We start from the raw sequence: 27,269 nt of genomic DNA on the forward strand, positions 1-27,269 counted from the left end.
CAGCTAATTTCTGCTCTAAATTTTATTTTCTTGTACTTTTGAATTCATTTGTTCTTTTTTTTCTAGTTTTTTAAGCAACTAGCTGAGTACATTGATGAGAGCTTTATCGTCTTTCCTGATAAATCTTGTAGAGCTATGAGCTTCCCACTTAGTACTGCTTTTGTTGTATCCAATAGTTTCTATGTCTTCATTCTCATTTATTTTCAGGAATTTTTTAATTTCTTCTTTGATTTCCTCTTTGATCCAATTATTAATTTCTCTTTGATTTTCTCATCTTTCTATGATTAATTTCTCTCTCTCTCTTTTTTTTTTTTTTTTTTGGTTTTTGGGTCACACCCTGCATTGCTCAGGGGTTACTCCTGGTTCTATGCTCAGAATTGCTCCTGGCAGGCTCGGGAGACCAAATGGTATGCCGGGATTCGAACCACTGACCTTCTGCATGCAAGGCAAATGCCTTACCTCTATGCTATTTCTCCAGCCCCTAATTTCTATCTTAATGGCATTGTGGTCTGAGATTATAATTAATATGATTTCTGTTTTTGTGACTTTATGAATGTTCCCATATGTAGCCTATAATGCTAGAATTGTCCATTGGTTTAAGTGGGCCCCAATCTATAATAATGAGAAGCAATGAAACAGAGTGGAGGAGAAGAAAAAAAATAGATGTAAAATTACAAGGTTATTTCAGAGGTCAAGTGGATTCAGGTACAAGGTTGATGTTAAGGAAGGACAGAACTAAATACCCAAGTCATAGAGTCTAACTCTGAAACTACAAGAACCAAACTTTAACAACCAAACTTAAAAAGGTGCCTGTTAGGCCTCTGGGAACATTGTTGAAAGGAGGTTGACACTGGGGGTGGAATTGATGCTGAAATGTATGTCTAAAATTCAACTATTCAATCATAATGTTTTATAAATCGCATTGCTTTAAATAAAAAATAATTTTTTAAATAGTGTCACTATAGAATGAAGGGCAAAAGTAAATAAAGCCCAGAAAAAATTCAATAGGACTGCTTTTCACAAATTTTCTTTATGTAAGCTAATGACAATATCCTGGTATACTGATAAAAAACCCCAGTGAAAATGTTTATTCAGAAAGAATGTCTTGAAGTCAAGGGTTGTAACAAAATCATGTCTATTTATCTGTTTTTATTGTGTCACTCTTGTCAATTCTTTTCTGTTTGGGACCCTCACCTGCGTAGTAGCTAATTTCATCTTGAGCTATCTCAATGTTTTTTTTTTGTTTTTTTTTGGGCCACACCCTGTGACGCTCAGGGGTTACTCCTGGCTATGCGCTCAGAAGTTGCTCCTGGCTTCTTGGGGGACCATATGGGACACCGGGGGATCGAACCTCGGTCCGTCCTAGGCTAGCGCAGGCAAGGCAGGCACCTTACCTCCAGCGCCACCGCCCGGCCCCACAATGTTTTTATATTATCTTTATTTAAGCACCCTGATTACAAACATGATTGTAGTTGGGTTTCAATCATAAAAAGTACACCCTCCCTTCACCAATGCAACATTCCCATCACCAATACACCCTCTCCCCCATCTCCCTTCTCTCCCACTTCCTGCCTGTATTTCAGACAGGCATTCTACTTCTCTCACTCATTAACATTGTCATGGTAGTTGTTGGTGTAGTTATTTCTCTAACTGCACTCAACATTCTTTGTGGTCCTTCCGGCCCTCATCTCTATTGTTTCTGGGCATTATTGCAAGAATGTCTTTTTTGTTTGTTTGTTCGTTTGCTTTTGTATTTTGGGTCACACCCAGCAGCGCTCAGGGGTTATTCCTGGCTCTGTGCTCAGAAATCGCTCCTGGCAGGCTTGGGGGACCATATGGGATGTAGGATTCAAACCACCATCTGTCCTGGGTCAGCTGCTTGCAAGGCTAATGCCCTACCGCTGTGCTATTTCTCCGACCCCTACAAGAATATCTTTTATTTTTCTTAAAATCTATAGATGAGTGAGACTATCCTGTGTGTGTGTCTCTCTCTCTGACTTATTTCACTCAGCATGATAGTTTCCATGTCCATCCATGAATAGGAAAATTTCATGACATCATCTCTCCTGACAGCTGCATAATATTTCATTGTGTATATGTACAACTTCTTTTTTTTTGGTTTTTGGTCCACACCCAGCAATGCTCAGGGGTTACTCCTGGCTGTCTGCTCAGAAATAGCTCCTGGCAGGCATGGGGGACCATAAGGGACACCGGGATTCGAACCAACCACCTTTGGTCCTGGATTGGCTGCTTGCAAGGCAAACGTCGCTGTACTATCTCTCCGGGCCCATATGTACAACTTCTTTAGCCATTCATCAGTTGAAGGGCATTTGGGTTGTTTCTGCTATCTCAACTTTCAATCTGTCTTACAAATATAATCCAGTGATGAGTTTAGACCAGATTGGAATTTTTATATGCTCTAGTGCTTCCTTCCTTTCAGGAAGGAAAAAAAATCACTCCCCTTTTTACCTCAAGAAATCTACCTTTACCCACCCACCCACCCACCCACCACCGCCACCGCCGCAAAAAAAAAAAAAAAAAAAAGAAAGAAAGAAAGAAAGAAAGAGAGAGAGAGAGAGAGAGAGAGAGAGAGAGAAGAAAGAAAGGAAGGAAGGAAGGAAGGAAGGAAGGAAGGAAGGAAGGAAGGAAGGAAGGAAGGAAGGAAGGAAGGAAGGAAGGAAGGAAGGAAGGAAGGAAGGAAGGAAGGAAGGAAGGAAGGAAAGAAAGAAAGAAAGAAAGAAAGAAGAAAGAAATGAAGAATGGAAGGAAGAAAGAAGAAAGAAAGAAAAAAAAGAAAGAAAGAAAAAAAAAAAAAAGAAAGAAAAAGAAAAAGAAAGAAAGAAAGAAAGAAGAAAGAAAGAAAGAAAGAAAGAAAGAAAGAAAGAGAGAGAGAAGAGAGAAAGAGAGAGAGAGAGAGAGAGAGAGAGAGAGAGAGAGAGAGAGAAAGAGATGAGAGAAAGAGAGAAAGAGAGAGAGAGAAAGAGAAGAGAAAGAGAGAAAGAAAGAAAGAAAGAAAGAAAGAAAGAAAGAAGAAAGAAGAAAGAAAGAAAGAAAGAAAGAAAGAAAGAAAGAAAGAAAGAAAGAAGAAAGAAAGAAAGAAAGAAAGAAAGAAAGAAAAGAAAGAAGAAAAAAGAAAGAAGAAAGAAAGAAAGAAAGAAAGAAAGAAAAAGAAAAAGAAATCTACCTTATTTATGCAAACATGGAAAAACAGCCAAGGTTACTCTGACCTGGCTGGGTCATTCCAGCATGCATCTTGGCCCTACCTTGATTGACATACAAAAACTTTATTTTGATTTAGTCCTATTTGTTCAGATTTTATTCTGTACCCTTTGCCATTGTTATCATATTGTTTAAGACTCCTTTTGAGGTCTAGGTCTTGAAAGTTCTGCCTTTGTTTCCTCAGTGTACTTTATAGATTCAGGCCTGATTTCAAGGTCTTTGATCCACTTTCAGTTTACTTTTGTGTGAAATGTGAAATGGATCCACAGTGACATTTTAATGAGATTTTGGGGAAAATATTGACTTGGTGTTAGAATTTCACATATAGAATTGGTTTGCTTATTAATTTGGACACACTGAATTATCTCAACATTATTAGATAAATTACTAGATATTATTAGCTAAATTATCAGATTATTATTAGATATTATAGTTATTAGGTATATAATTAGATAAATCTTGATGATTGCTAGAAACGTCCTATCCACTGTGCTATCACTCTGGCCCTCCCCAAAATAATCTTTTTTTTTAAAAAATAAGAGAGAGGACAGGAATGATAGCTTAGCAGTAGGGCATTTGCCTCGCACATGGCTGACCCAGGACATACCTTGGTTTGATTCCTGGTGTCTCATATGGTCCCCCAAGCCAGAAGTGATTTCTTTCTTTCTTTTTTTTTTTTTACACCCAGCAGCGCTCAGGGATTACACCTGGCTCTATGCTCAGAAATCGCTCCTGGCAGGTTCGGGGGACCATATGGGATGTCGGGATTCGAACCACTGACCTTCTGCATGCAGGGCAAATGCATTACCTCCATGCTATCTGTCCAGCCCTGTGGTTAAAGTTTTTTTTAATAAAGATACTATTTACAGTCACGTGGGAAGCGCGAAAAATGTTTTCTTCTTCCTCGTGGGTCATGACAGAAAATAATTGAGAAGCACTATATTAAATTAATTAATAAAATGGAGTTATAAAGCCATCAAAAAAGATTCAACTGATTAGGGCCCGGAGAAATAGCACAGCGGCATTTGCCTTGCAAGCAGCCAATCCAGGACCAAAGGTGGTTGGTTTGAATCCCGGTGTCCCATATGGTCCCCCGTGCCTGCCAGGAGCTATTTCTGAGCAGACAGCCAGGAGTAATCCCTGAGCACCACCGGGTGTGACCCAAAAACCAAAAAAAAAAAAAAAAAAAGATTCAACTGATTAGATAAAGTTGTACATATATAATTATTATATATTGTTATATAATATATATAACAGTGTTATATAATGTAAGAGTGTATATATATACTATATACATATATTGTATATATAATAAAAAGAAATTGGACATGTGTGTTATAAATAAAGGATAGACTTTTTGTATCTGCAAATGTGATGTAATTTGTAATGTTTATGAAATTCTCATCTGGTTCAAAGAGTGGGTTTTGAGTACTTCATATTACGTAGAGCTTTATACATTGTTCACCTGCCTTTTTTTCTCCCTTTCATTCAGGAATTAAGTATTGAGGAACAGTCAGAATGCACTCAGGATTTTTATCAGAATGTGGCTGAAAGAATGCAGACTCGTGGAAAAGGTAATACTTTATAAGCCAGACATTTGAGAGATCTATGAAAGCCTCATAGGACTCGACTTTTCAGTTTCTTGGCATTTTCTCTCTTCTGATATTGTGCTGATTTTCCCACTATAAATTATACTCCTATTACTCCACTGACTTTCTGATAAGATGGTCATATTTAGCAGTGCCTTAGAATACCATCATGTGTATTTTTTCCTAGAAAATCAGAGAACCGGATAACTTACTGAGCAGTGTTTAATAATGGCTTTTTTTTTTTTTTTTTGGTTTTTGGGCTACACCCGTTTGACGCTCAGGGATTACTCCTGGCTATGCGCTCAGAAATCGCCCCTGGCTTGGGGGGACCATATGGGACACGGGGGATCGAACCGCGGTCCGTCCTACGCTAGCGCTTGCAAGGCAGATACATTACCTTTAGCGCCACCTTCCCGGCCCCAATAATGGCATTTTTTTTTTGTTTGTTTTGTTTTGTGGGCGCAGCTGAATTAAAAACCCTGTGGAAGTTTTTATTTATTTATTTATTTTATTTTTTTATTTTTTGGTTTTTGGGCCACACCCAGTGATACTCAGGGATTACTCCTGGCTATGTGCTCAGAAATAGATCCTGGTTTGGGAGATCGAATCGAGGTCCATCCTAGGTTAGCACATGCAAGGCAAATGCCCTACCACTTGCTCCACCGTTCCGGCCCTGCCTTTGGATGTTTTTAAATGAAACTCCGTTTTTGGGAATCACCATCTTGGTGAATCTTTGTTTATAATTACGTATTCATCAAATGGGTTGGGACAAAGGAAAACAATGAAAATCACTGCTTTATTGCAATATTTTTAGAGATTTTAACTAAATATGACTTCAATTAATGTTGGATTGTAGAATAAACATATGTATTATTTGGGAAGTCTTCCTCTTGTTTACCTCAATGGGATGACCTCAGAGAGCTAAGAGATCCTCTATGGTTTTATTGTAGACCTCAATAAAAATGAAAGGGGGAATCTTGCTTGCTTACATCACTCTTGAGGATTTTAGCTTCTTTTCTAATAAGGTATTTAGGATTGATATATGTAGAATTCTTCTGTCAGAGCATCTCAAGATAGGAGTGGTTATTCTGCAAATACCTGAAGTACTTTTTAAAGGGTTCTTTAAAACATATTATCTACGGGCCTGGAGAGATAGCACAGCGGTGTTTGCCTTGCAAGCAGCCGATCCAGGACCTAAGGTAGTTTGTTCGAATCCCAGTGTCCCATATGTCCCCTGTGCCTGCCAAGAGCTGTTTCTGAGCAGACAGCCAGGAGTAACCCCTGAGCACCGCTGGGTGTGGCCCAAAAACAAAAACAAACAAACAAAAAACATATTATCTGCTTTTGCTTTTGATCTAGGATACTTTGACCATACTTTCTTATTATGTTTGTTATGTTTTTATATATTTCTAGTATATTAGTTTTCTGCTCCATAAAGTTCTATAGGAAATTACTTTAATTTAAAATATCCTTCCTTCTCTTCTGCTTTTGTATGCATTTGTATATTTCAGTGCCTCCAGAAAAAGTTGAGAAGATAATGGATCAGATTGAAAAGTACATCATGACTCGCCTCTATAAATACGTGTTTTGCCCAGAAACTACTGATGATGAGAAAAAAGATCTTGCTATTCAAAAGAGAATCAGGTAGTTTATTGTCCTGTTTTGCTCTCATTTATTACTGTTTGAAGAACAATTTGTGGAAGAAAAGGACACAAGTTTAAAATCCGGAGAGCTTATATATCTTCCTTCTATCCTCCGTAGTACTTAGGTCTTTTTGTGGTATCAAGAAGAATGGAAATACGGTTTATTAGAGGAAAAGGCTTGGGTGACCATATTGCTTGTTTGTCTCTAAATTCTTTTAGTTAATAATCAAGCATGAAATTGTTTCGGTTCTCTGAAATTTCCGGAAACGGGATTTATTATTTTCTTAAAAAAAAAGTGTGTGTAAAAAAAAAAAAATCAGGAAGGTGTAGCGGTGTGTGTGTGTGTGTGTGTGTGTGTGTGTGTGTGTTATGTTTTCTCATCCCTCTCAGAGATGCTCATTATTCAGTTATTATTCTGCTCAACCTTTCCACTTCTCAAAGCACTTAATCTGCCCGTCAGTAGTGAATACTAGTGCTCTGGTTCTAGTGGCAGCAAAACTAGGTAGAAATAGGCTAACTACAGAGTGGGGGAGGGCCCCAGACTGAGCATGATTAGAACGGGTCTAAGGAATTCTAAATGGGTTTCTCGGACAAGAGGACCAGTAGATTTATACTTGATGTCACACCAGAAGTGATAAGATAGAGTTTGAGATTAGGAGATCAGAATAACTGGGTGGCTTTTGGACTGAAATGCACAGTGAAAGCAATAGGTAAGCTAGTAGTAAAGGTCTGAATCTTAAAATTGGTTAGGATGAGCCAGAGCGATAGCACAGAAAATAGGGTGTTTACCTTGCATGCAACCAACCCAGTATCCCATATGGTCATATCCTCAGTATCCCATATGGTCCCCCAAGCCTGTCAGGAGCGATTTCTGAGTGCTGAGCTAGGAGTATTCCTTGAGCACCGCCATGTATGGCCCCAAAATAAAAACAAATAAAATGGTTAGGATGTGACCAGAAAAACTGGCTTGATACATTATTGTTCACCTCTTAGGCTCAGTTGTGCCTGGGAGTTGAACATAAAGCTTAAAAGGACTTTAGGTGGTTAACTCAGGGCATCAGATTCTTCTCAGATATTTATTCTTAAGTATCAGGTGCTTTTCAGTTTTGTTAGTGTAACAATACCATTCAAACTGGTAAAATTGCCTCTGCATCAAGTTTTTATGATACATGCCTTATTAACCAATTACTTTATTACCTAGTTATCTTTTACTTAATTTCATTTTACCTGGTTACTTTGGCACATGAACTGTGCTTCTAATATACACCAGCGTGATGTACTTGACCTTGACTTTGCCTGATTATTCAGTGATGCACCATATTTTCTCTTGACTAAAAGAAATGGCTATATAATTAGTTCATTCGTGGAAACTCATTTTACTGTCTTTTCTCTTTGTAGAGCCCTACACTGGGTTACACCTCAGATGCTTTGTGTCCCTGTTAATGAAGAAATTGCAGAAGTATCTGACATGGTAGTTAAAGCAATTACAGGTCAGTGAAACTGAGAACTTTTATATTTGACTCTTTTCTTTGAAGTCAGCATTTTGGTCTATACCATAACTTAGTTCTCAAGTGAAAATTAAACAATATATTGGGGATGGGGCAGAGAGATAGCATGGAGGTAAGGCGTTTGCCTTTCATCGGTTCGAATCCCTGCGTCCCATATGGTCCCCCGTGCCTGCCAGGAGCAATTTCTGAGCCTGGAGCCAGGAATAACTCCTGAGCACTGCCGGGTGTGACCCAAAAACCACACACACACACACACACACACACACACACACACACACACACACACACACACACACACACACAAAAAAAAAATATATATATATATATATATTGGGAGAGGGGCCAGAAAAATAGCATGGAGGTAGGGCATTTGCCTTGCATGCAGAAGGACGATGGGTGGTTCGAATTCCGGCATCCCATATGGTTCCCTGAGCCTGCCAGGAGCAATTTCTAAGCATTGAGCCAGGAGTAACCCCTGAACGCTGCCAGGTGTGACCCAAAAAACAAAATATGTATTGGGGGACAGGTGAGATAGTACAGGGGAGAGGAGTACCTCCCTTATATTCATCTATCTCTGTTTTAATCCCTAACATTACCCATGCACCTTCAGGAGTGATCCCTGTGGCTCAAACACTTAATTCACCCCCATTAACCCCCTGAAAAAAAGTGAATATATTAAGTATAGGGAACTTGTAGCACAGAGGTAGAGCACTTGCCTTTCATGAATGAGGCTTGGGTTCAGATCCTGGCACTGCAAGAGAAAAGAAGTCAGCTTTTTGAATTTGCAGCATTCCACATATCGGTAAACTGCTTTTCCCTTTCACATTATGCAAATGTGTTTTGTTTCTTTAGGCATTGAACTAGTAAATTCTATTTTATATATCAAACTAAATAAAGTTAAACATAGGTCAGGTAAATTTTTTTTTTTTTTTTTTTGGTTTTTGGGTCACACCCGGCAGTGCTCAGGGGTTATTCCTGGCTCCAGGCTCAGAAATTGCTCCTGGCAGGCACGGGGGACCATATGGGACGCCGGGATTCGAACCAATGACCTCCTGCATGAAAGGCAAACGCCTTACCTCCATGCTATCTCTCCGGCCCCTGGTCAGGTAAATTTTTAAAAGCTCACTTGCATTTATATATTCAAAGTAATTTTGGTGGGTAATCTCCACCTAGAGTTTCCAAAATGATGATTGTCTTTTTTTAATAATTTTCACTGTGAACGAAGTGAATTATGAATCGTTCACAGTAATATTTAAGGTACATAGTGAAAATGAATCAGGGCTATTCCCACCACCAGTGTTGGCCTCCCTCCACTCCTGTTCCCAGATGCATCCCACATCTCCCGGACTACTAGTGTAGCTGGTCCCCTCTGTGTGTAGCTTGTTGTAGATTGGGCATTGATTCTATTGTCATTGACTTTGGGTTTGGTATTTAAGCCCGATCATTTTTTATTTTCTCTCAATGTTCATACGACTATTTGGTCCTGGTACCATCCATTTTCCCCCCCTAAATTTATGAGGCATAAATTTATGAGATGATTCAAGTTATGTGGTTCTGTTAAAAAAAAAAAAAAGAATAAAAAAAGAAATAAAGAATAAAAAACTGGCCGATTCAGGACCAAAGGTGGTTGGTTCAAATCCCGGTGTCCCATATGGTCCCCTGTGCCTGCCAGGAGCTATTTCTGAGCAGATAGCCAGGAGTAACCCCTGAGCATTGCTGGGTGTGGCCCAAAAAGAAAGAAAAAAAAAGAATAAAAAACTGGGAGGAGTCCATCTAGAGGTTATAGCTATCAATTTAAAAGAAGAAAGGGGAAAAAAAGAAAAACATAACAAAGCAACCAAATAATAACCATGAGAATGGAAAAAAGAGAGAAGGAGGGCTGGTGTGGCAAGGTTTTGTGATTCTTCTTTTTTTTTTTTTTAGTATAGACACAGTAAGTATTGGGGGAATTAGAAAGGGAATTCCCTTGGCCTCAGAGATACAGGGTTTCTCCACCCTTGAAGCACACTGTCATGGGAACAACCACTGGCTCCATACATGCTCATTTTCATACCCCAAGGTCTTTTTATGGTGCTGGAACAAAATGATTCTAATTGATTGTTAAACAGACTTTTTGTTTATTTCTTTTTTACTGGCTTGTTCAGAAAATGAAGAGCTCTAATTTGATGTGTCTATTCTATTCTGAGAGGTTTGGGTTTTTTAATTTATAGTAATAATCAAATAGAAAAGTAATGCAAAAGTTTGGGCAGGAAAAAAAAAGCAATCAGTGGGGCCCAAAATGATAACACAGTCGGCATGGCACTTGCCTTTCATCTAGCCTGGGTTAGATTCCCTGGTACCCCATATGACATGAGCATCATGAAGCCAGGAGTAGTAAACCCAGAACATCACTGGGTATGGACCCAAAAATAAAAAATAAAAGCAAGCAATGGGGAAAATATTTAAATTTGGTCAGATTCTTCTTAATTAGGGCAAAGAGGTGCAAATAATTGTTCAGTTAAAGATTACTGATAAAAAAAATTCTGCTGGGAAGAAAAGTGATCTGTTGATGTTAGCAATGTCAGGCAGGCCATTAAGTAGGCATCTTTGTTTATAAAAACTTTAGTCTTAATTAAGATACAGAAAGGAATGGAGAATTGCTTAAGGTATTTTCAGGGTCTCAAAGAGTAGCAGGACTTTGACAGGAGCTTAATTTCAAGACCCTTAAAGAACTGGTTTATGCTCCAACATGATTCTTCCACTATCTTGAAATCTGTTTCTCTGTTGTAGATCTTTGCACTTAAACATCTATTACTAAATAATTTTTTCTCTGACCCATGTGAATTCTGATAGTGAAGTCTAATTGACTTGGCTAATTACTATTATCTTGGTTGTTCAAAGCTTTTCTGCTGTTTGGATTCCATGAATTGACTTCTTTGGGTCTTTTTTTTTTTCCTTATGGAATGAAGGTGAAAGCTTTTTAGAAGCCAGAATGTGGACCTATACTTAGATTTTTTTTTCCCCTAAGATTCTTATTAACATGTTCAAGAATAGGACTGGAGATATAGTACATGGGGCCGGGCGGTGGCGCTGGAGGTAAGGTGCCTGCCTTGCCTGCGCTAGCCTAGGACGGACCGCGGTTCGATCCCCCGGCGTCCCATATGGTCCCCCAAGAAGCCAGGAGCAACTTCTGAGCGCATAGCCAGGAGTAACCCCTGAGCGTCAAATGGGTGTGGCCCAAAAACCAAAAAAAAAGGAGATATAGTACAGTGGGTATGGGCATTTACTTTGCTTAGGCTGGCCCAGCATCCTATATGGTCCCCTGATCATTATTTAAGCACAACTGGATGTGGCTCCCGAAAGAAAGAAAGAAAGAAAGAAAGAAAGAAAGAAAGAAAGAAAGAAAGAAAGAAAGAAAAAGAAAGAAAGATAGAGAAAGAAAGAAAAAAGAAAGAAAGAAAGAAAGAAAGAAAGAGAAAGAAGAAAGAGAAAAGAAAGAAGAAAGAAAGAAAGAAAGAAAGAAAGAAAGAAAGAAAGAAAGAAAGAAAGAAAGAAAGAAAGAGAAAGAAAGAGAAGGAAGGAAGGAAGGAAGGAAGGAAGGAAGGAAGGAAGGAAGGAAAGAGAGAAAGAGAGAGAGAGAGAAAGAAAGAAAGAAAGAAAGAAAAGAAAGAAGAAGAGAGAAAGAAAGAGAGAAAGAAAGAAAAAGAAAGAAAGAAAGAAAGAGAGAGAGAGAGAGAGAGAGAGAGAAAGAGAAAGAAAGAAAGAAAGAAAGAAGAAAGAAAGAAAGAAAGAAAGAAAGAAAGAAAGAAAAAGAGAAAGAAAGAAAGAAAGAAAGAAAGAAAGAAAGAAAGAAAGAAAGAAAGAAAGAAAGAAAGAAAGAAAGAAAGAAAGAAAGAAAGAAAGAAAGAAAGAAAGAAAAAGAGAGAGAGAAAAGAGGAAGGGAGGGAAATGAAAGGGAGGGAGGGAGAAAGGAAGGGAGGGAGGGAGGGAAGAAAGGAAGGAAGGAAGGAATTAAATAAAATGTTTAAGCTAATCTGATTTATATTTAAAGCTCTTCATAAGAATTTATGTTGATACTAGGTCTTCACAGCCTATTTCCATAGACCCTGCTCTAAGCTACCTGACCATGCCAGCTAGCCTATCAAAGAAGGACAAGGGAGCAGTAGGAAGGAACCCATAGACAATAGCCAATCATTTAAGGATCATCAGAAAGCTGGAACCTCCATATATCCTTTCCCTATATAATCTTCCTCATGACCTTGGGCGGGGCTCATCTTCTGGAAGGGAGTCTTGTTGGCTGACAGATTAAAGTATTAAACTTAAAAAAAAAATTCATGTTGAGAACTATTCTGAAAGCCACAGAATGACCTGTTAAAATCAGAAGCAGTATCTCCAGACCATTTTTTTCCCAGACCATTATTTATTTAAAAAGGATTTCAATTCATGAACAGTTTGTTCTTAAAATTTTAGAAGTGAAAGTTTTCTCAAGGAGTTTGAGATGGAAGGTCAACATGTCTTTTGACATGTTGCTCATATTCCTGTTGCTCAGCAACTCAAGGTCTGACACATGCCTAAGGTTGAGCTCTACTACTTGAGGTGTATACCCAATTTCACTACAATTTTAAAAGCTTTATTCCTACTCATCTTAGCTTTCACATCTTTTTTTTTTTTTTGGTTTTTGGGCCACACCCTGTGACGCTCAGGGGTTACTCCTGGCTATGCGCTCAGAAGTTGCTCCTGGCTTCTTGGTGGACCATATGGGATGCCGGGGGATCAAACCGAGGTCCGTCCTAGGCTAGCGCAGGCAAGGCAGGCACCTTACCTCCAGCGCCACCGCCCGGCCCCAGCTTTCACATCTTAATCAAATGCATACATATTCTGCCTTGATGAAGGTTGGAAGATTTTTTTTCCTAAACTCAATGATAGGAATAATCAAACTGTAGCACTATTTTTTCTTCCTTTTTTTCTGACTGAGAGATGGAAACTAGTGGCCTTATTCAAAGGCAAATGCTATACTGCTGAGCAACATTCCTGGCCTCACTGTGTTATTGTTTCGTTGGGGGCCATACCTACTGGTGGTCAGGGGTTATTCCTGGCTCTGCACTCAGAAAGCACTCCTGGCAGGCTCTGGGGACCATATGAGATGTGGGGAATTGAACTCTGATAGGTCCCAGGTTGGCCAGGTACAAGGCAAATGCCCTACCCACTGTGCTATCACTCTAGCCCCTCACTGTAGTTTTAAATGTATCTCGTGATTGCTTTTTTTTTTTTTTTTTTTTAGGGGGGTGGGGGCACACTCGATTGATGCTCAGGGGTTACTCCTGGCTAAGTGCTCAGAAATTGCCCCTGGCTTGGGGGGACCATATGGATGCCGGGGGATCAAACAGAGGTCCTTCCTTGGCTAGCACTTGCAAGGCAGACCTAGCGCCACCTCTCCGGCCCCGATTGCTTTGTTTCTAAATAGAATGAATAAAACATTTTTTATTTCAGTCAATCTAAATCTCTAAATAAAAAGAAAACTCATCGGAAAAGGTTTTTGCCATTTCCTCTTGATTTAGTGAAGAACACCAGTCTTGGCATTTGGCTTTAAAAGATGGCATTCTCTTTTGTATGTGACATATAATGAATAAAATATTTAAGACAGTTAAGTTGACATAGTATGCTAGAAGTGTTCCTATTGCTATGGAGAACCTTGCTGATGTAGGATGGAACCAAAACACAAACATATTCCCATTGGAGGAGATGAAGGACCTTTGAGAGCAGATAGAATTGTTGCTAATCCTGGGGCCAGAGCGGTGGTACAAGCAGTAGGGCGTCCACCTTGCACACGCTAGCCTAGGACGGACCATGGTTCGATCCCCCAGCATCCCATATGGTTCCCCAAGCCAGGAGCGATTTCTGAGTGCATAGCCAGGAGTAATCCCTGAGCGTCACTGGGTGTAGCCCAAAAACCAAAAAAAAAAAAAAAGAAGAAGAAGAAGAAGAAGAAAAGAAAAGAATTGTTGCTAATTCCAGTCCTATATTTTTTTGTTCTCTGTTAATGGCCAAAAGAAAGTCTAACCCTGGTCCTCAAGCAGGCCTGCATTCTACTTCTAAGCTATATCCCCAGCCCCCTGCAAATATATTTTTGAAATCATAGTTCTGCAGACATAATCTTCAGAAACCTTGAAATACTAAGATAGTAAGTTTTGTCTCTTAGACATTCAGGAAGAAAAATCATTCTTTAGAACCATTTTCAGCTATTAAGATACCAATTTTTAGGGGCCGGTGAGGTAGTGCTAGAGGTAAGGTGTCTGCTTTGCAAGTGCTAGCCAAGGAAGGACCGTGGTTCGATCCCCCGGCGTCCCATATGGTCCCCCCAAGCCAGGGGCAATTTCTGAGCTTCAAACGGGTGTGGCCGAAAAAAAACATAAAACAAAAATAAAAATAAAAAAGATACCAACTTTTAGTCTGAAAATTCAGTTTCATCTCAGCCAATGTAGTTTTTACTGCCAATTCTTGCTAATATAGGAAATGTGTAGGATTTTGGACTCTAGCTATATAGGCCATAGCTTCCTGGGGCATTGACTGGTGAGCAGTGTTTGGGTGACCAGTCAGTAGTCAGTACAGGGAAACTACTGAATGGTTAGATGATGAAGTGTGACTGTGCCAGACAGATTTATAAGTCAGGTAGGTCAGGTGCCTCAAGGCAGGGAACCAATGAAATGGCAAATTTGAGATCTATTGAAAGAGAGCTGCATAAAATTAGAGAAATAGTCAAGATTTCTGCCATGAAGTTAACTGGGACACTTAAGGACTTTTTTTTTTTTAAGTCTATCATTCATTGCCTTTGGGATAGAGCATTAGTTAATCCCATCAATTTTTCCTAAAGAGTTATGGGTATGAAGAGAATCTAAAGGCCTAGATTATTTCACATGTTTTCCTTTCTCATTTTTCCATATAAGAAACTGTTCATTATGGAGCAGTAATCAGACAGGTGCTAGCTGCCCACACACATCTCTTTCCCCCATTCCAACATTCAGCAACAGCTTGAAGGATTATTTTACTTCATGCATATGCAAGCGCTACTGGCATTGAGTATGTAGAAGACAAGGATGCTATTAAAGTCTGCCATACATGGGACTGTCCCATACCCCCAAAATAGTTACCTAGCCAAAGATGGCATAAGTGCCTAATTGATAAATCTTGACATGAAGGGAAAGGAAAAATACCTACTGTATTTTCAAGTCTCATTAAAAAAAAGGCATCTTGGGCCTGGAGAGATAGCACAGCGGCGTTTGCCTTGCAAGCAGCCGATCCAGGACCAAAGGTGGTTGGTTTGAATCCTGGTGTCTCATATGGTCCCCCGTGCCTGCCAGGAGTTATTTCTGAGCAGACAGCCAGGAGTAACCCCTGAGCATCGCCGGGTGTGGACACCCCCCCCCCAAAAAAAAAGACATCTAAAAAAATAGGCATCTGCTAAAATTAGTATGCAGCACTCAGCCTTTATTTTCCTACTGATCAGAAGTACAAGCCCTGAACATAAGACACAGAGCTATTATTGGAGATCTCTTAAAAATGAAAAATGGGGGCCCGGAGAGATAGCACAGCGGTGTTTGCCTTGCAAGCAGCCGATCCAGGACCAAAGGTGGTTGGTTCGAATCCCGGTGTCCCATATGGTCCCCTGAGCCTGCCAGGAGCTATTTCTGAGCAGACAGCCAGGAGTAACCCCTGAGCACCGCCGGGTGTGACCCAAAAAACCAAAAAAAAAAAAAAAAAAAAAAAAAAAAAAAAAAAAAAAAATGAAAAATGGGAAGAGAAATCATTGCTTAAAGAATTAAGTGGGACATCCTCATTTTTCTTTGCTTTTCCTCTCATATCTCCTAGTTTAAGTTTTAGGGCAGTGCCTTAACTGTGCATCTGGATAAGGGTGCCAAAATTGTGTGGAAAGGGAAAAACGCCTTGTTTCAGAGTAGGGATGTTAGGCAATGGGCTTCTGCTAGACTCAGAGAGAACATGGAAGAAATCCCTTGAGTTTTCTTATTTCTTTATTTCCTTCCCTCCTTCCTTTACATTCCTGGAACTGCACCTTGGCAGTGATACATATACACCCAGATAAAAAAAATATTTTTTACTCTAATGCAAAGAATTAAGATCAATGAGAAAGTTCGTTTTTAGTAAGAGAAGAAAATTAGATATATTAAATTAATATATGCAATAACAGGTGTTTTAAAGAGCTAATTAAAACAAACAAAATTTAGTTTGCAAATGGACATGTGGTTGTAGGAATAAAAGCATTAGCGAGGTGAAATAAGATCTCAGCACTACGGTCTTCATGGCCTATGATCCTGGAAGAATAATCAGAAGAGCAGTCTATAGAATGAGGAGTGAGGAGGAGATTGGAGCCAGGATTAAGCTAATGTAAATTTGGTGTGTCTGAGAGCAGCCAGATTCCTCTAGACCAGTGGTCAGCAACCTGCGGCTCTCGAGCCACATGTGGTTCTTTACACTTTTAAGTTGGTTCTTCTGTGTGCGGGGTGGCTGCTCCTGGAGTCAGGACTCTGCTCCTAGCCTCTGTCAGTGTGCACCCTGTGTGGCTCTCAAAATTAATTTCAATCGTGGTTTTGGCGAGATTTGGCTCAGTTGAAAAAGAAAAGGTTGCTGACCACTGCTCTAGACTGAGTTCAGTGCAATATTGATTGTTCCCCAAAAGATTTGAAGGAGAGTATTGCACAGCTGTGCACGTGCTAGTGGGGGCCAGGAGGGTTCTATAGTCCGTGAGCTGCCACTTACTCTGACAGCTACATTTAACAACCAGTCCAGAGGTGTAGTCGCCTCCTTTTTGTTTTAAAAAAAGCAATTGTTTATTAACTGACCAGGTTATAAAAATATATTATATGTGTGTGTGTGTGTGTGTGTGTGTGTGTGTGTGTGTGTGTGTATATATATATGATAGATACCTTAGTTCAGCCATCTAATTAGCCAGTTGAATTGTGTTACCGTCCCCTAATTCCATGTGCTAATCTCACCTGGCTGGTGAGACCCACCCACAGCTGGGAGGGGTCTGTGGTTGGTAATTAAGGGATTGCGTGGTGAGAGGGGAGAGCAAGCAGCCATAGTAGCTAGGATGAATGCAGAGGAGCAGGAAAGAGGCTGCTTAGTTTAGAAGCTATGTGGGAAATGCACATGGTGATTAGGGCCTTGTAATAAAGATGAATTTCTCCTGAAACTTAAACTGACTGCCTGTGAAATCATTTCCACCCCACTACCCTGCAACCTTTAGACCTGATGACGGCTGTAGGGGCTGTAGGCGCCAGAACAAGCCAAGGCCTCACCACCCCACACCCTTGTGAGGGTTCCTCTAGGCTGATATATTAAAAATGATTATCTGGATGTTTTTCTTCATCATTAGAAACTCTTTTCTGCTTTATAGATATTATTGAAATGGATTCAAAACGTGTGCCTAGGGATAAGTTGGCCTGCATCACCAAATGCAGCAAGCACATCTTCAATGCCATCAAGATCACCAAGAATGAGCCAGCGTCAGCTGATGACTTCTTACCCACTCTTATCTACATTGTTTTGAAGGGCAACCCCCCACGCCTTCAGTCCAATATTCAGTATATCACTCGCTTCTGCAACCCAAGCCGATTGATGACTGGAGAAGATGGCTACTATTTCACTAATCTGGTAAGAATTGGATTTCTTGGTATTAATGGAAAAGAGCCACAAGAGCCAAGATGTTATTTATAATAGAGATGTTTCACAGGATAATATGGATTTATGCTCCTGACTAAATGAGATAGCTGGAAGTGTTGCTTGGGTTGCAAAGCAGAGGCAGCCCAACCAGGCTAGTACCCCCTCTCCTAATGGGCTATCCTAATCTCACAAGAGATGGTGATCCTTTCCAGAGGGTCAGGAAATGAGTTTCAGCCAAGCCTGGTGGTGCTTAGGACTGTTCTTGACCCAGAGCTCAGGAGTGAACATTGGTATTCCTTAGGGAACTATATGCTATGCCAGGGATTGCACTGGGGTCATCACTCTTGCAAGTCAGTGCCTTAAAAGATTGTGATACTTTGGAGGCTAGAGAGATAGCACAGAAGTAGGGCATTTGCCTTGCATGCAGAAGGACGGTGGTTCTAATCCTGGTATCCCATATGGTCCCCTGAGCTTGCCAAGAGCGATTTCTGAGCCTAGAGCCAGGAGTAACCCCTGAGTGCTGCCAGGTGTGACCCAAAAAACAAACAAAAAAAAGATTGTGATACTTTTATGGGAAACATAACAGTTGTATTGAATCCTGTGACTGTCATTCGTAGGCCCTGGGTATAAATACCAATTACTTCATTGGCTGATTTTAACGATAAGTAAGTCAACTATTGGACATTGATTCTGTTTTCTTTTTTTAATTCTTTTTTTTCTAAGAAATACTATCTCCCAGTCTCTAAAATATCTTTCTTAATTAAAAATGGCATGTGCTCTTTGTAGAAAATGTCATTGGAAGATATAACAAAATATCTGTTTGGGGACCGGGCGGTGGCGCTGGAGGTAAGGTGCCTGCCTTGCCTGCGCTAGCCTAGGACGGACCGCGGTTCGATCCCCCGGCCTCCCATATGGTCCCCCAAGCCAGGAGTGACCTCTGAGCGCATAGCCAGGAGTAACCCCTGAGCGTCACCGGGTGTGGCCCAAAAACCAAAAAAAAAAAAAAAAAAAAAAAAAATATCTGTTTGGCAGAGCAATTGCCCTAGTATTTCTGTACTAATACTTGTTGATGATTATTCATTGGTGGCTGTACTTATGAGCTAATTGTACACTTGTATAATTTTCACAATCCATCTGGGTGATATTTCCCCAATTTTATAGATTTGGAAGCCCCATTTAGCTTCCGTTACCTAAGAATATGGCCACATAACTCTTGGCTGTCAAGTGACAATTAACTCAGATTGTTGATTTTAAAGCTTGTTCCTTTATCTATTTGATGATGAAGTAAAGAGAACAGAGCTCTGTGTACTATAGCTAAACTGTGAGGACATGTTCAGTTTCTGGCCATACTCTGGGTGAACATTAGGGGGAGCTGGTAAGAAACTGTATTGGGGGGCCGGGCGGTGGCGCTAGAGGTAAGGTGCCTGCCTTGCCTGAGCTAGCCTAGGACGGACCGCGGTTCGATCCCCCGGCGTCCCATATGGTCCCCCAAGCCAGGAGCGACTTCTGAGCGCATAGCCAGGAGTAACCCCTGAGCGTCAAATGGGTGTGGCCCAAAAAACAAAAAAAAAAAAAAAAGAAACTGTATTGGGATAGAGCAGCGGATAGAACAGTACAGTGGATAGGACTATTGTATTGGATGTAAACCACATGGGTTCAATTCGAGGTATCTCAAATGGTTCCCCTATGCCTGCCAGGAGTATTCTTGAGTCCAGAGTCAGGAGTAATCCCTGAGTACCACCACGTGTGGCCCCTCCCCCAAATCATAGCTTTATGGGCATGTGCCTAGATATCTGGTCCTGGAACTCTGTGGCATAACAATTCTCCCGCTTTATGTAAAAGTAGAGAACCTCTACTTTTAGGGAAATATTCATTTTTGTCCAAAGAAAGCTCTACAGTAAGTAAACTTTTCAGTGTGAAAAAAAAAAAAAAGAACTCTTTGGGGCTGGCAAGATAGCATGGAGGTAAGGCGTTTGCCTTCCATGCAGAAGGACAGTGGTTCAAATCCCGGTATCCCATATGGTCCCCTGAGCGTGCCGGGTGTGACCCAAAAACCAAAAAAAAAAAAAAAACAAAACTCTTTAAGGTGTTTGGTCAACTCTACAGGATCCTTTATAGAATTTTATGACTGCCAGGATTAACATTCTGACATTGCCAGTGGGAGCTGGCAATTAAATCGACTTATAAGAAGAAATATAATAATGGAGAGAGGAGATACTGTTCTTGTTTTATTTTTTATGTAGAGGCTCCATCTGATAGTGTTTAGTGTGCTGGCTCTTTCTCAGGGATCTCTCCTGGAATATTCTTGGGGAATATAGGTAGTTTGGGAGCCTTAATCTCTATATTGTTTCTCCAACCCTCTATATCCTCCTTGGTGAACTCAGTGGCAAACTTGAATTTGCCACACTAAAGATTTTTTTTTTTTTTTTGGTTTCTTTGTTTGTGGTCTATATCTAGCACTGTTCAGGGATTACTCCTAGTTCTTTTTTGGGGGCAGTGGGGGTTGGGTCACACCCAGCAGCTCTCAGGGGATACTCCTGGCTCTGTGCTCAGAAGTCACTCCTGGCAGCCTCAGGGACCATATGGGATGCCGAGAACCTAACTGGAGTCCATCTGGGCTTGGCCGAGTGCAAAGCAAACACCCTACTGCTATGCTATCACTCCAGCCCCTGGATTACTCCTCGTTCCGCACTCAAGAATTAGTCCTGGCAGTGCTTGGGGCACCATATGGGCTTCCAGGGATCAAATACAGGTCTGCTACATGCAAAGCAAGTACCCTACCTGCTATACTATTGCTCTGGCCCCCTAAAGGTTTGTTTTAATTAAACTGTTTATTCACTTGCTTTGTCTCTTTATATACCAAACTAGTGAGATCATCTGGTATTTGACATTTTCCTTCTGACTTGCTATATTTATAAGTTGATAATATTTGGAGCTAAACATATTAGACTTTTTGCTCTACTTTTGCTTCTCTGTAAATAAAGGAATTAAATTTATTTGATGATGTGTTGCATTCCTCTTATGACTGACAATATTTTCTTCTTTTTTGTAGTGTTGTGCCGTGGCTTTCATTGAGAAATTAGATGCTCAGTCTTTGAATTTAAGTCAGGAAGATTTTGATCGATACATGTCTGGCCAGACTTCTCCAAAGAAGCAGGAATCTGAGAATTGGCCTGCAGATGCTTGCATAGGTGTCAAACAAATGTATAAGAACTTGGATCTTCTGTCTCAGTTGAATGAGCGACAGGAAAGGATCTTGAGTGAAGCCAAGAAACTCGAAAAAGACCTAATAGATTGGACAGATGGAATAGCAAAAGAAGTTCAAAACATTGTTGAGAAATATCCACTTGAAATTAAGCCTCCAAATCAATCTTTAGCAGCAATTGACTCTGAAAATGTTGAAAATGATAAACTTCCTCCACCACTTCAACCTCAAGTTTATGCAGGATGATAAAAATGTTCATAGTGTTTATTTGAGCCTAAATTGTAGTTGGCTCTTTCTATAGTTCAGTGATTGGGATCTAGACTATAACTTAATTACTCCAAACAATTTTAAAGGTACATTTTATGGTGGTTGTTTTGCTTTGTTTTTCAAGGCAAGGGAAGCTTGGTAAATAATAAAATGCTATTTATTTGAGTTACTAAAATAGATTCATTTAAAGATTATATGAAAATTTTGTCTAACCTATTTCTCCATGACTTTCCAGTATGTTTTCTCTGTTGCATTCTCTGTGGTTTGGATTTGGTTGAATACTTGCCTTTTAAAGGATAAAACAAAATACTAGAAACTATATGTTAAAAGAAAATCAATGGTACCTCTATTCTACAGTTTGAAATAATTTTATAATTGTAAAGTAAAAGATATATTGATAAGTAAATATGTAAAATTGTAAATATATTTTAAAAAGATGGTGTCTGCTGTGCATGGCATTTCATATGTTAATTTTTTTAATTTAAAAATGAAGCATATTGCCTCTTAACACAGTTTAATTTGGTTTATCCCATTTTAAATGGATCTAGGAAGGTTGACTTCTATGATGTTAATCCTAACTTTAAGGTCCTATGACACCACTGGGATTCAGGATAATTTTTAGATCACATACAGTTGAAGACTTTGAACCATGCTTCTTGATCCCCCTTCCTTTCTGCATTAGAAAATATTTACTAAGCCTAGTGATGTAAGGAGTTGACCTAGGAATGAACACACACCCACACTCAATTCTAAAAATTTATTCCACATATCTCCAAATATCTCCTGGGGCAGTTTTGCAATCAAGGGCATTCTTCCCCAGGTGGTTAAATTGACACAAAGAATATTATTAAGCACACAGGATAATCTTAATTGATACAGTGAAGAATCTTTTCTGATCCTCAAAGAACTTTTCGTATCTTGCCAATATTATTCCAATTTCAAATGATTTCAACGGGTTATCAGAGCTGGGGTTATTTGTGGAGGGGTGGTGTACAGGGTAGGATGGTATTTGGATTTTTGGCTCATGCTTGGCAGTGTTCAGGTGCCACGTCTGATTCTACTCAGGGATTACTTCTGACAGTACTTGGGAATCCCTGTGCAATTGTAGTTACCAGAGCATTATTTTGTTTGTAAGTAGGGCTACGTGACTTGCAGTTAAGAAAGACTCTTTGTTTCTTTAGAAAGTAGCCACAGATTTGTAGTGTGGTAATTTTGAAATACACCTGGGATACATACAAAACTCAATCTTTGGGGCCGGAGAGATAGCACAGCAGTAGGGCGTCTGCCTCACACGCTGCCAACCTGGGACAGACCCAGGCTCAATCCCCAGCGTCCCATATGGTCCCCCGAGCCTGCCAGGAGTAACCCTTGAGCATCACCGAGTGTGGCCCAAAAACAAAAACCTCAATCCCTGATACATAATAACGTATAAAGGTGACACATCTGAAGCACTAACTTGAAGCCATTAAGTCAGCTGATCACCAAGGTCAAATGGAATGGAATGACTAATATCAAACACCAGTGAGATTTAGTCTTTGAATCTACTTTTAGGAACTTGGGTCCCACGTGATTTTAATAGAAAACTTTTTTTTTCTTTCCTATGTACTTTATAGGTGCTAATTCGGACATGTATACTTCTAATTCTCCTGGGAATGTATAGTTCTTTTTGGTTGTTGTACATTATATTTGCTAAATAAAATGCGTATCAGCCTTCCACAAAAGTTGCCTTTTAATTTCTTAAAATAATTTTAATTGATTTTGTTTATATTAGTATTCTAGGGAAGTTTTTGAGGCCCTAAATAGTTTTTGATTAAAAAAAAAATAGGGGGCCAGAGCAATAACATAGCGGTAGGGCTTTGAATTGCACTCAGCCAATCCCGGATGGACTCTGGTTCAATTCCCGGCATCCCATGTGGAGTAATTTCCGAGTGCAGAGCCAGGTGTAATCCCTGCTGCCAGGTATGACCCAAAAACAAAAAATAAAATGAATAGAATAGGACAGGACAATTTTTTTTTTGAGCCACACCCTGCGGTACTCGGGTTACTCCTGGCTGTCTACTCAGAAATAGCTCCTGGCAGGCACGGGGGACCATATGGGACACCGGGATTCAAACCAACCACCTTTGGTCCTGGATCGGCTGCTTGCAAGGCAAACACCGCTGTGCTATCTCTCCGGGCCCCTGGACAGGACAGTTTTTAACCAGGTGGGTGAAGTGGTGCTGACAGGTAGTGTTGTGTATGTATTATATATTATACATATTTTATATTAGTCAAATTATTTGGGAACTGTGGTGGGGCCCTTACTATGGCGTAGGTCTGGTGTGGAGATTGTTTTGACCTAGCTGGAAGGGACATCACTGGCCAGTGATGTCAGCCAGAGACAGGCTTTCTCTGGGAATGTGGAGCAGTAGCAGAAGAACAGGAAGGAGGGGCCAGTGAGGTGGCGCTAGAGGTAAGGTGTCTGCCTTGCAAGCGCTAGCCAAGGAAGGACTGCGCACCGCGTTCCATCACCCGGCGTCTCATATGGTCCCCCCAAGCCAGGGGCAATTTCTGAATGCTTAGCCAGGAGTAACCCCTGAGCATCAAACTGGTGTGGCCCCAAAAACTAAAAAAAAAAAAAAAAAAAAAAAACAGGAAGGAGCTGAGGTGTGGCCCTTAAAGTGCATGCCAGCAGTAATTTCCAAGCACAGACCTGAAGTAACCCATGAGTGCCACCAGATGTGACCCAAACACCAAAAAAAAGTTTTTTATAGTCATTATGAAATTGCAAAGCTATTCATGATTGGTTTGCAAGCATAAAGTTTTTCAGCACCAATCCCTTCACCAGTGTTCACTTCCAACACCAATGCCCCCAGTTCCATTTGTGTCCCTTCAATCTGTTATTTCAAGAGGAACTTTTTAAAATAAATACATAAATTTTTGCACTTTGGTTTACAGTACTGTTGCTGATAGGATTACATACATGCATACAAACTAAATTATACTTTATTTTGAGGGTTCTGTGACAATACTCATATATTTGTTCTTTCAAATAATAGACTTCATGACTCAGTCCAATTCCCTGAAGTCCTTTTTGATATTTTGTGAGTTATTTAAATATTTCACCAGCATAAAAATAACCTAGCATCTTGAGCTTATGAGCATTACCTCATAAATAACCAACAACAAAGGCCAACAATAAGATCATTGAGGGAGGTCAGGAGTGCCTTGAGTTAAGTTTGGAGTATATTTGAGAATATTACTCAAGAACAGGTAGTTCTATGGAAAGTGATGGTATGGGATAGTTAAATCCTGGGTACCAGTTTGACTGCCAATATCTATGTGGAGTTTACATGTGAGGTATGGAGAAAAGCCTGGCTGCCACACTGACACATGCCATCAATGATGACAGCATATTCCTGGTGAGTATCCTATTCATGAACAATGCTACTTCCTTCAGCATCATCTAGTCTGGGGAATTCATGTGATAAGTAAGGGTCCTAGTGGTTCCTTCCCTACAGTTCAATCTGAACCAAAGGACTCTTAGAATCATAAAGTCTTCTAACCATACCACCAGAGCCATAGAGTTTCTGTCACCATTCCATGCAATATATTGACTCCGTTCTGGACCACCGCTGAGGAATGCAGTTCTAGAGCAGGAGGAAATACTCAGTGTTTGGAGATGTCCTGAGCATCTATTTCCAGGATATAATTCCTCAGAGGAATTTACATGTCAAAGTTATATTGTGTGATTTTTTTTTAAATGTATGCATTTAAAAATGTGTTTATGGGCCCGGAGAGATAGCACAGTGGTGTTTGCCTTGCAAGCAGCCAATCCAGGACCTAAGGTGGTTGGTTCGAATCCTGGTGTCCCATATGGTCCCCCGTGCCTGCCAGGAGCTATTTCTGAGCAGATAGCCAGGAGTAACCCCTGAGCACCACCAGGTGTGGCTCAAAAACCAAAAAAAAAAAAAAAAAAAAAAAGTGTGTTTATTAATTTTTTTGGAGTAAAGTCAGTTTCTTATGAATTCTGAGAAAGGGGAGAAAGGAAGAGTGGGGTTTCTAAAATGTTTATATTTAGAACTCCATTAAAATATTTTTATGGTAATATAATAAGCTTATCTTAAATATAATTTGCCTCAATATAAAAGAGGAGGCCAAGTTCAAGGCAAGCTTAAAAGCAAGTGTTTCAGGATTGGAGCAGAGTAACCCCTGAGCATCACTGGGTGTGGCAAAAAAAAAAAAAACATAGAAAATTAAAAAAAAAGAAAAGCAAGTGCTTCTCATGGTTCTATTGATTAACCTTATGAGGATACTATAAATCAACCATTAGATACTTAATAAAACATTTTGATATTTAAATATATCAACCTAAAAATCTCAACCAAGATGACTGGTATGTTTTTGTTTAACATTTTAGAGTTTCATATCTAAACTTGTTAGCTATGACAGAGAAGATACCATGAACAGTTAGTGATAATTGCTCTAGACTAAGTCTATTTCTCCAATGACTCTTGGTATTAACAGAGTCCCTGTAGACTGTGCCTCTTGAACGTTCTTCTAGTCCCACATATTTATTCTTTTCTCTCAAGTATTCTACAAATTGGTAATTCTGAAGTCAAATAGACCTTCATAGGTAAGGCTTCCTTGATTCCTAAAAATAAGTTCGTTTATTTCTAAAATGTAACTCCATAGAATCCCAGCCCTTCACTCACAGCTCTTTAGTTTGTGTTTTGTTTTTTGTTTTTTTTTTGGTTTTTGGGCCACACCCGGTGACGCTCAGGGGTTACTCCTGGCTATGCGCTCAGAAGTTGCTCCTGGCTTGGGGGACTATATGGGACACCGGGGGATCGAACCGCGGTCCGTCCAAGGCTAGCGCAGGCAAGGCAGGCACCTTACCTCTTGCGCCACCGCCCGGCCCCCTAGTTTGTGTTATTATTAGATTACATATTTTTGCTCTGCTACATATAAGGGAGAGATTATGTGTGATTTTGCTCATCAGCGTTTTCTCTGCTTCAAAGAATGTCAGCTCCATCAATATCTGGACTGCAGAGATACAGAGACCCCTTAGAGTTCTTTTGGTTCTTACCAGGCTTGGAACTGAGGTTTTGGTGAATTTCAGTTTGAAGTTATCACCGGATTCACAAGTGAGAATATTTTGAATATAAATGCCCAGAGGCATGGGACAGGAGGTAATGTCCTTTGTGTGTGTGTGACCAACTTGGTTTGATCCTCAGCACCCCATTTGGTCTCTCAAGCACTACCAGGAGTGACCCCCCAAGCACACAAAACAAATAGAAAGTGCTGAGCAGGGGCCGGAGAGATAGCATGGAGGTAAGGCGTTTGCCCTTCATGCAGGAGGTCATCGGTTCAAATCCCGGCGCCCCATATGGTTCCCTGTGCCTGCCAGGAGCAATTTCTGAGCCTGGAGCCAGAAATAACCCCTGAGCACTGCCGGGTGTGACCCAAAAACCACAAAAAAAAGAAAAAAGAAAAAAAAGTGCTGAGCCTTGCTAGGTGTGACTCCCAAACAAAAAGCTAATTTAAATATTTCAAATATAAAAGAAATGTTGAGAAAATATGATCAGCATGTTTGCACTAGGCCAGGGCCATAGACTCAGTCTTCTCAAAAGAAATGTAAGGGGCCGGAGAGATAGCATGGAAGTAAGGCGTTTGCCTTTCATGCAGAAGGTCATCAGTTTGAATCCCAGTGTCCCATATGGTCCCCTGTGCCTGCCAGGGTGATTTCTGAGCCTGGAGCCAGGAGCAACCCCTGAGCACTGCCGGGTGTGACCCAAAAATCACACACACAAAATAAATAAATAAATAAATAAATAAATAAATAAATAAATAAATAAATAAATAAATAAATAAAAAGAAATGTAAGCCAAGCCATGAAAAAATCATGGGTACACTGGCCACACAGCAGAAAGCTGGTAATCTCAAGAGCCACACCTGCTGCATCCATCACCCAGATCACCACTTGCCTATGGCCTTGCCTCGGCACTCCTCTACAATTCTCTTCAGAGACACCAATATGAGCAAACATCATGTATGCTGATATCACTAAAAGCTTTTTTTTTTTTTTTTGGAGCTGCTGTGGGCACCCTTCCCCAGTATCCTTCTGGCTGACCTGGTAGCTCATGCCCTACAAAAGCTGCAATATCAATAATAGTGTTTTGAATTTCTGGACAACTTTGTT

The 27,269-nt window shown here is 40.2% G+C and overlaps 1 protein-coding gene across 2 annotated transcripts in view; it reads left to right on the top strand.

The window, feature by feature from the left end:
* Positions 1 to 21,886, top strand: part of RABGEF1 (RAB guanine nucleotide exchange factor 1) — a 60,386-nt gene extending 38,500 nt beyond the window's left edge. Inside the window, exons 5-9 of one of the 2 annotated variants that reach the window (XM_049789521.1) lie at positions 4,712 to 4,793; positions 6,320 to 6,452; positions 7,850 to 7,941; positions 17,351 to 17,607; positions 20,669 to 21,886. In XM_049789521.1, coding sequence (XP_049645478.1) covers positions 4,712 to 4,793; positions 6,320 to 6,452; positions 7,850 to 7,941; positions 17,351 to 17,607; positions 20,669 to 21,067 — 963 coding nt within the window. In that variant the 3' untranslated portion in view covers positions 21,068 to 21,886. Of the gene's footprint in view, positions 1 to 4,711; positions 4,794 to 6,317; positions 6,453 to 7,849; positions 7,942 to 17,350; positions 17,608 to 20,668 lie in introns of both variants that reach the window. The other variant, XM_049789522.1, reaches the window with a different exon arrangement.
* The last annotated feature ends 5,383 nt before the right edge of the window (positions 21,887 to 27,269 follow it).

Source organism: Suncus etruscus, chromosome 15 (assembly GCF_024139225.1).
Source record: "Suncus etruscus isolate mSunEtr1 chromosome 15, mSunEtr1.pri.cur, whole genome shotgun sequence".
Classification (NCBI taxonomy): domain Eukaryota; kingdom Metazoa; phylum Chordata; class Mammalia; order Eulipotyphla; family Soricidae; genus Suncus; species Suncus etruscus.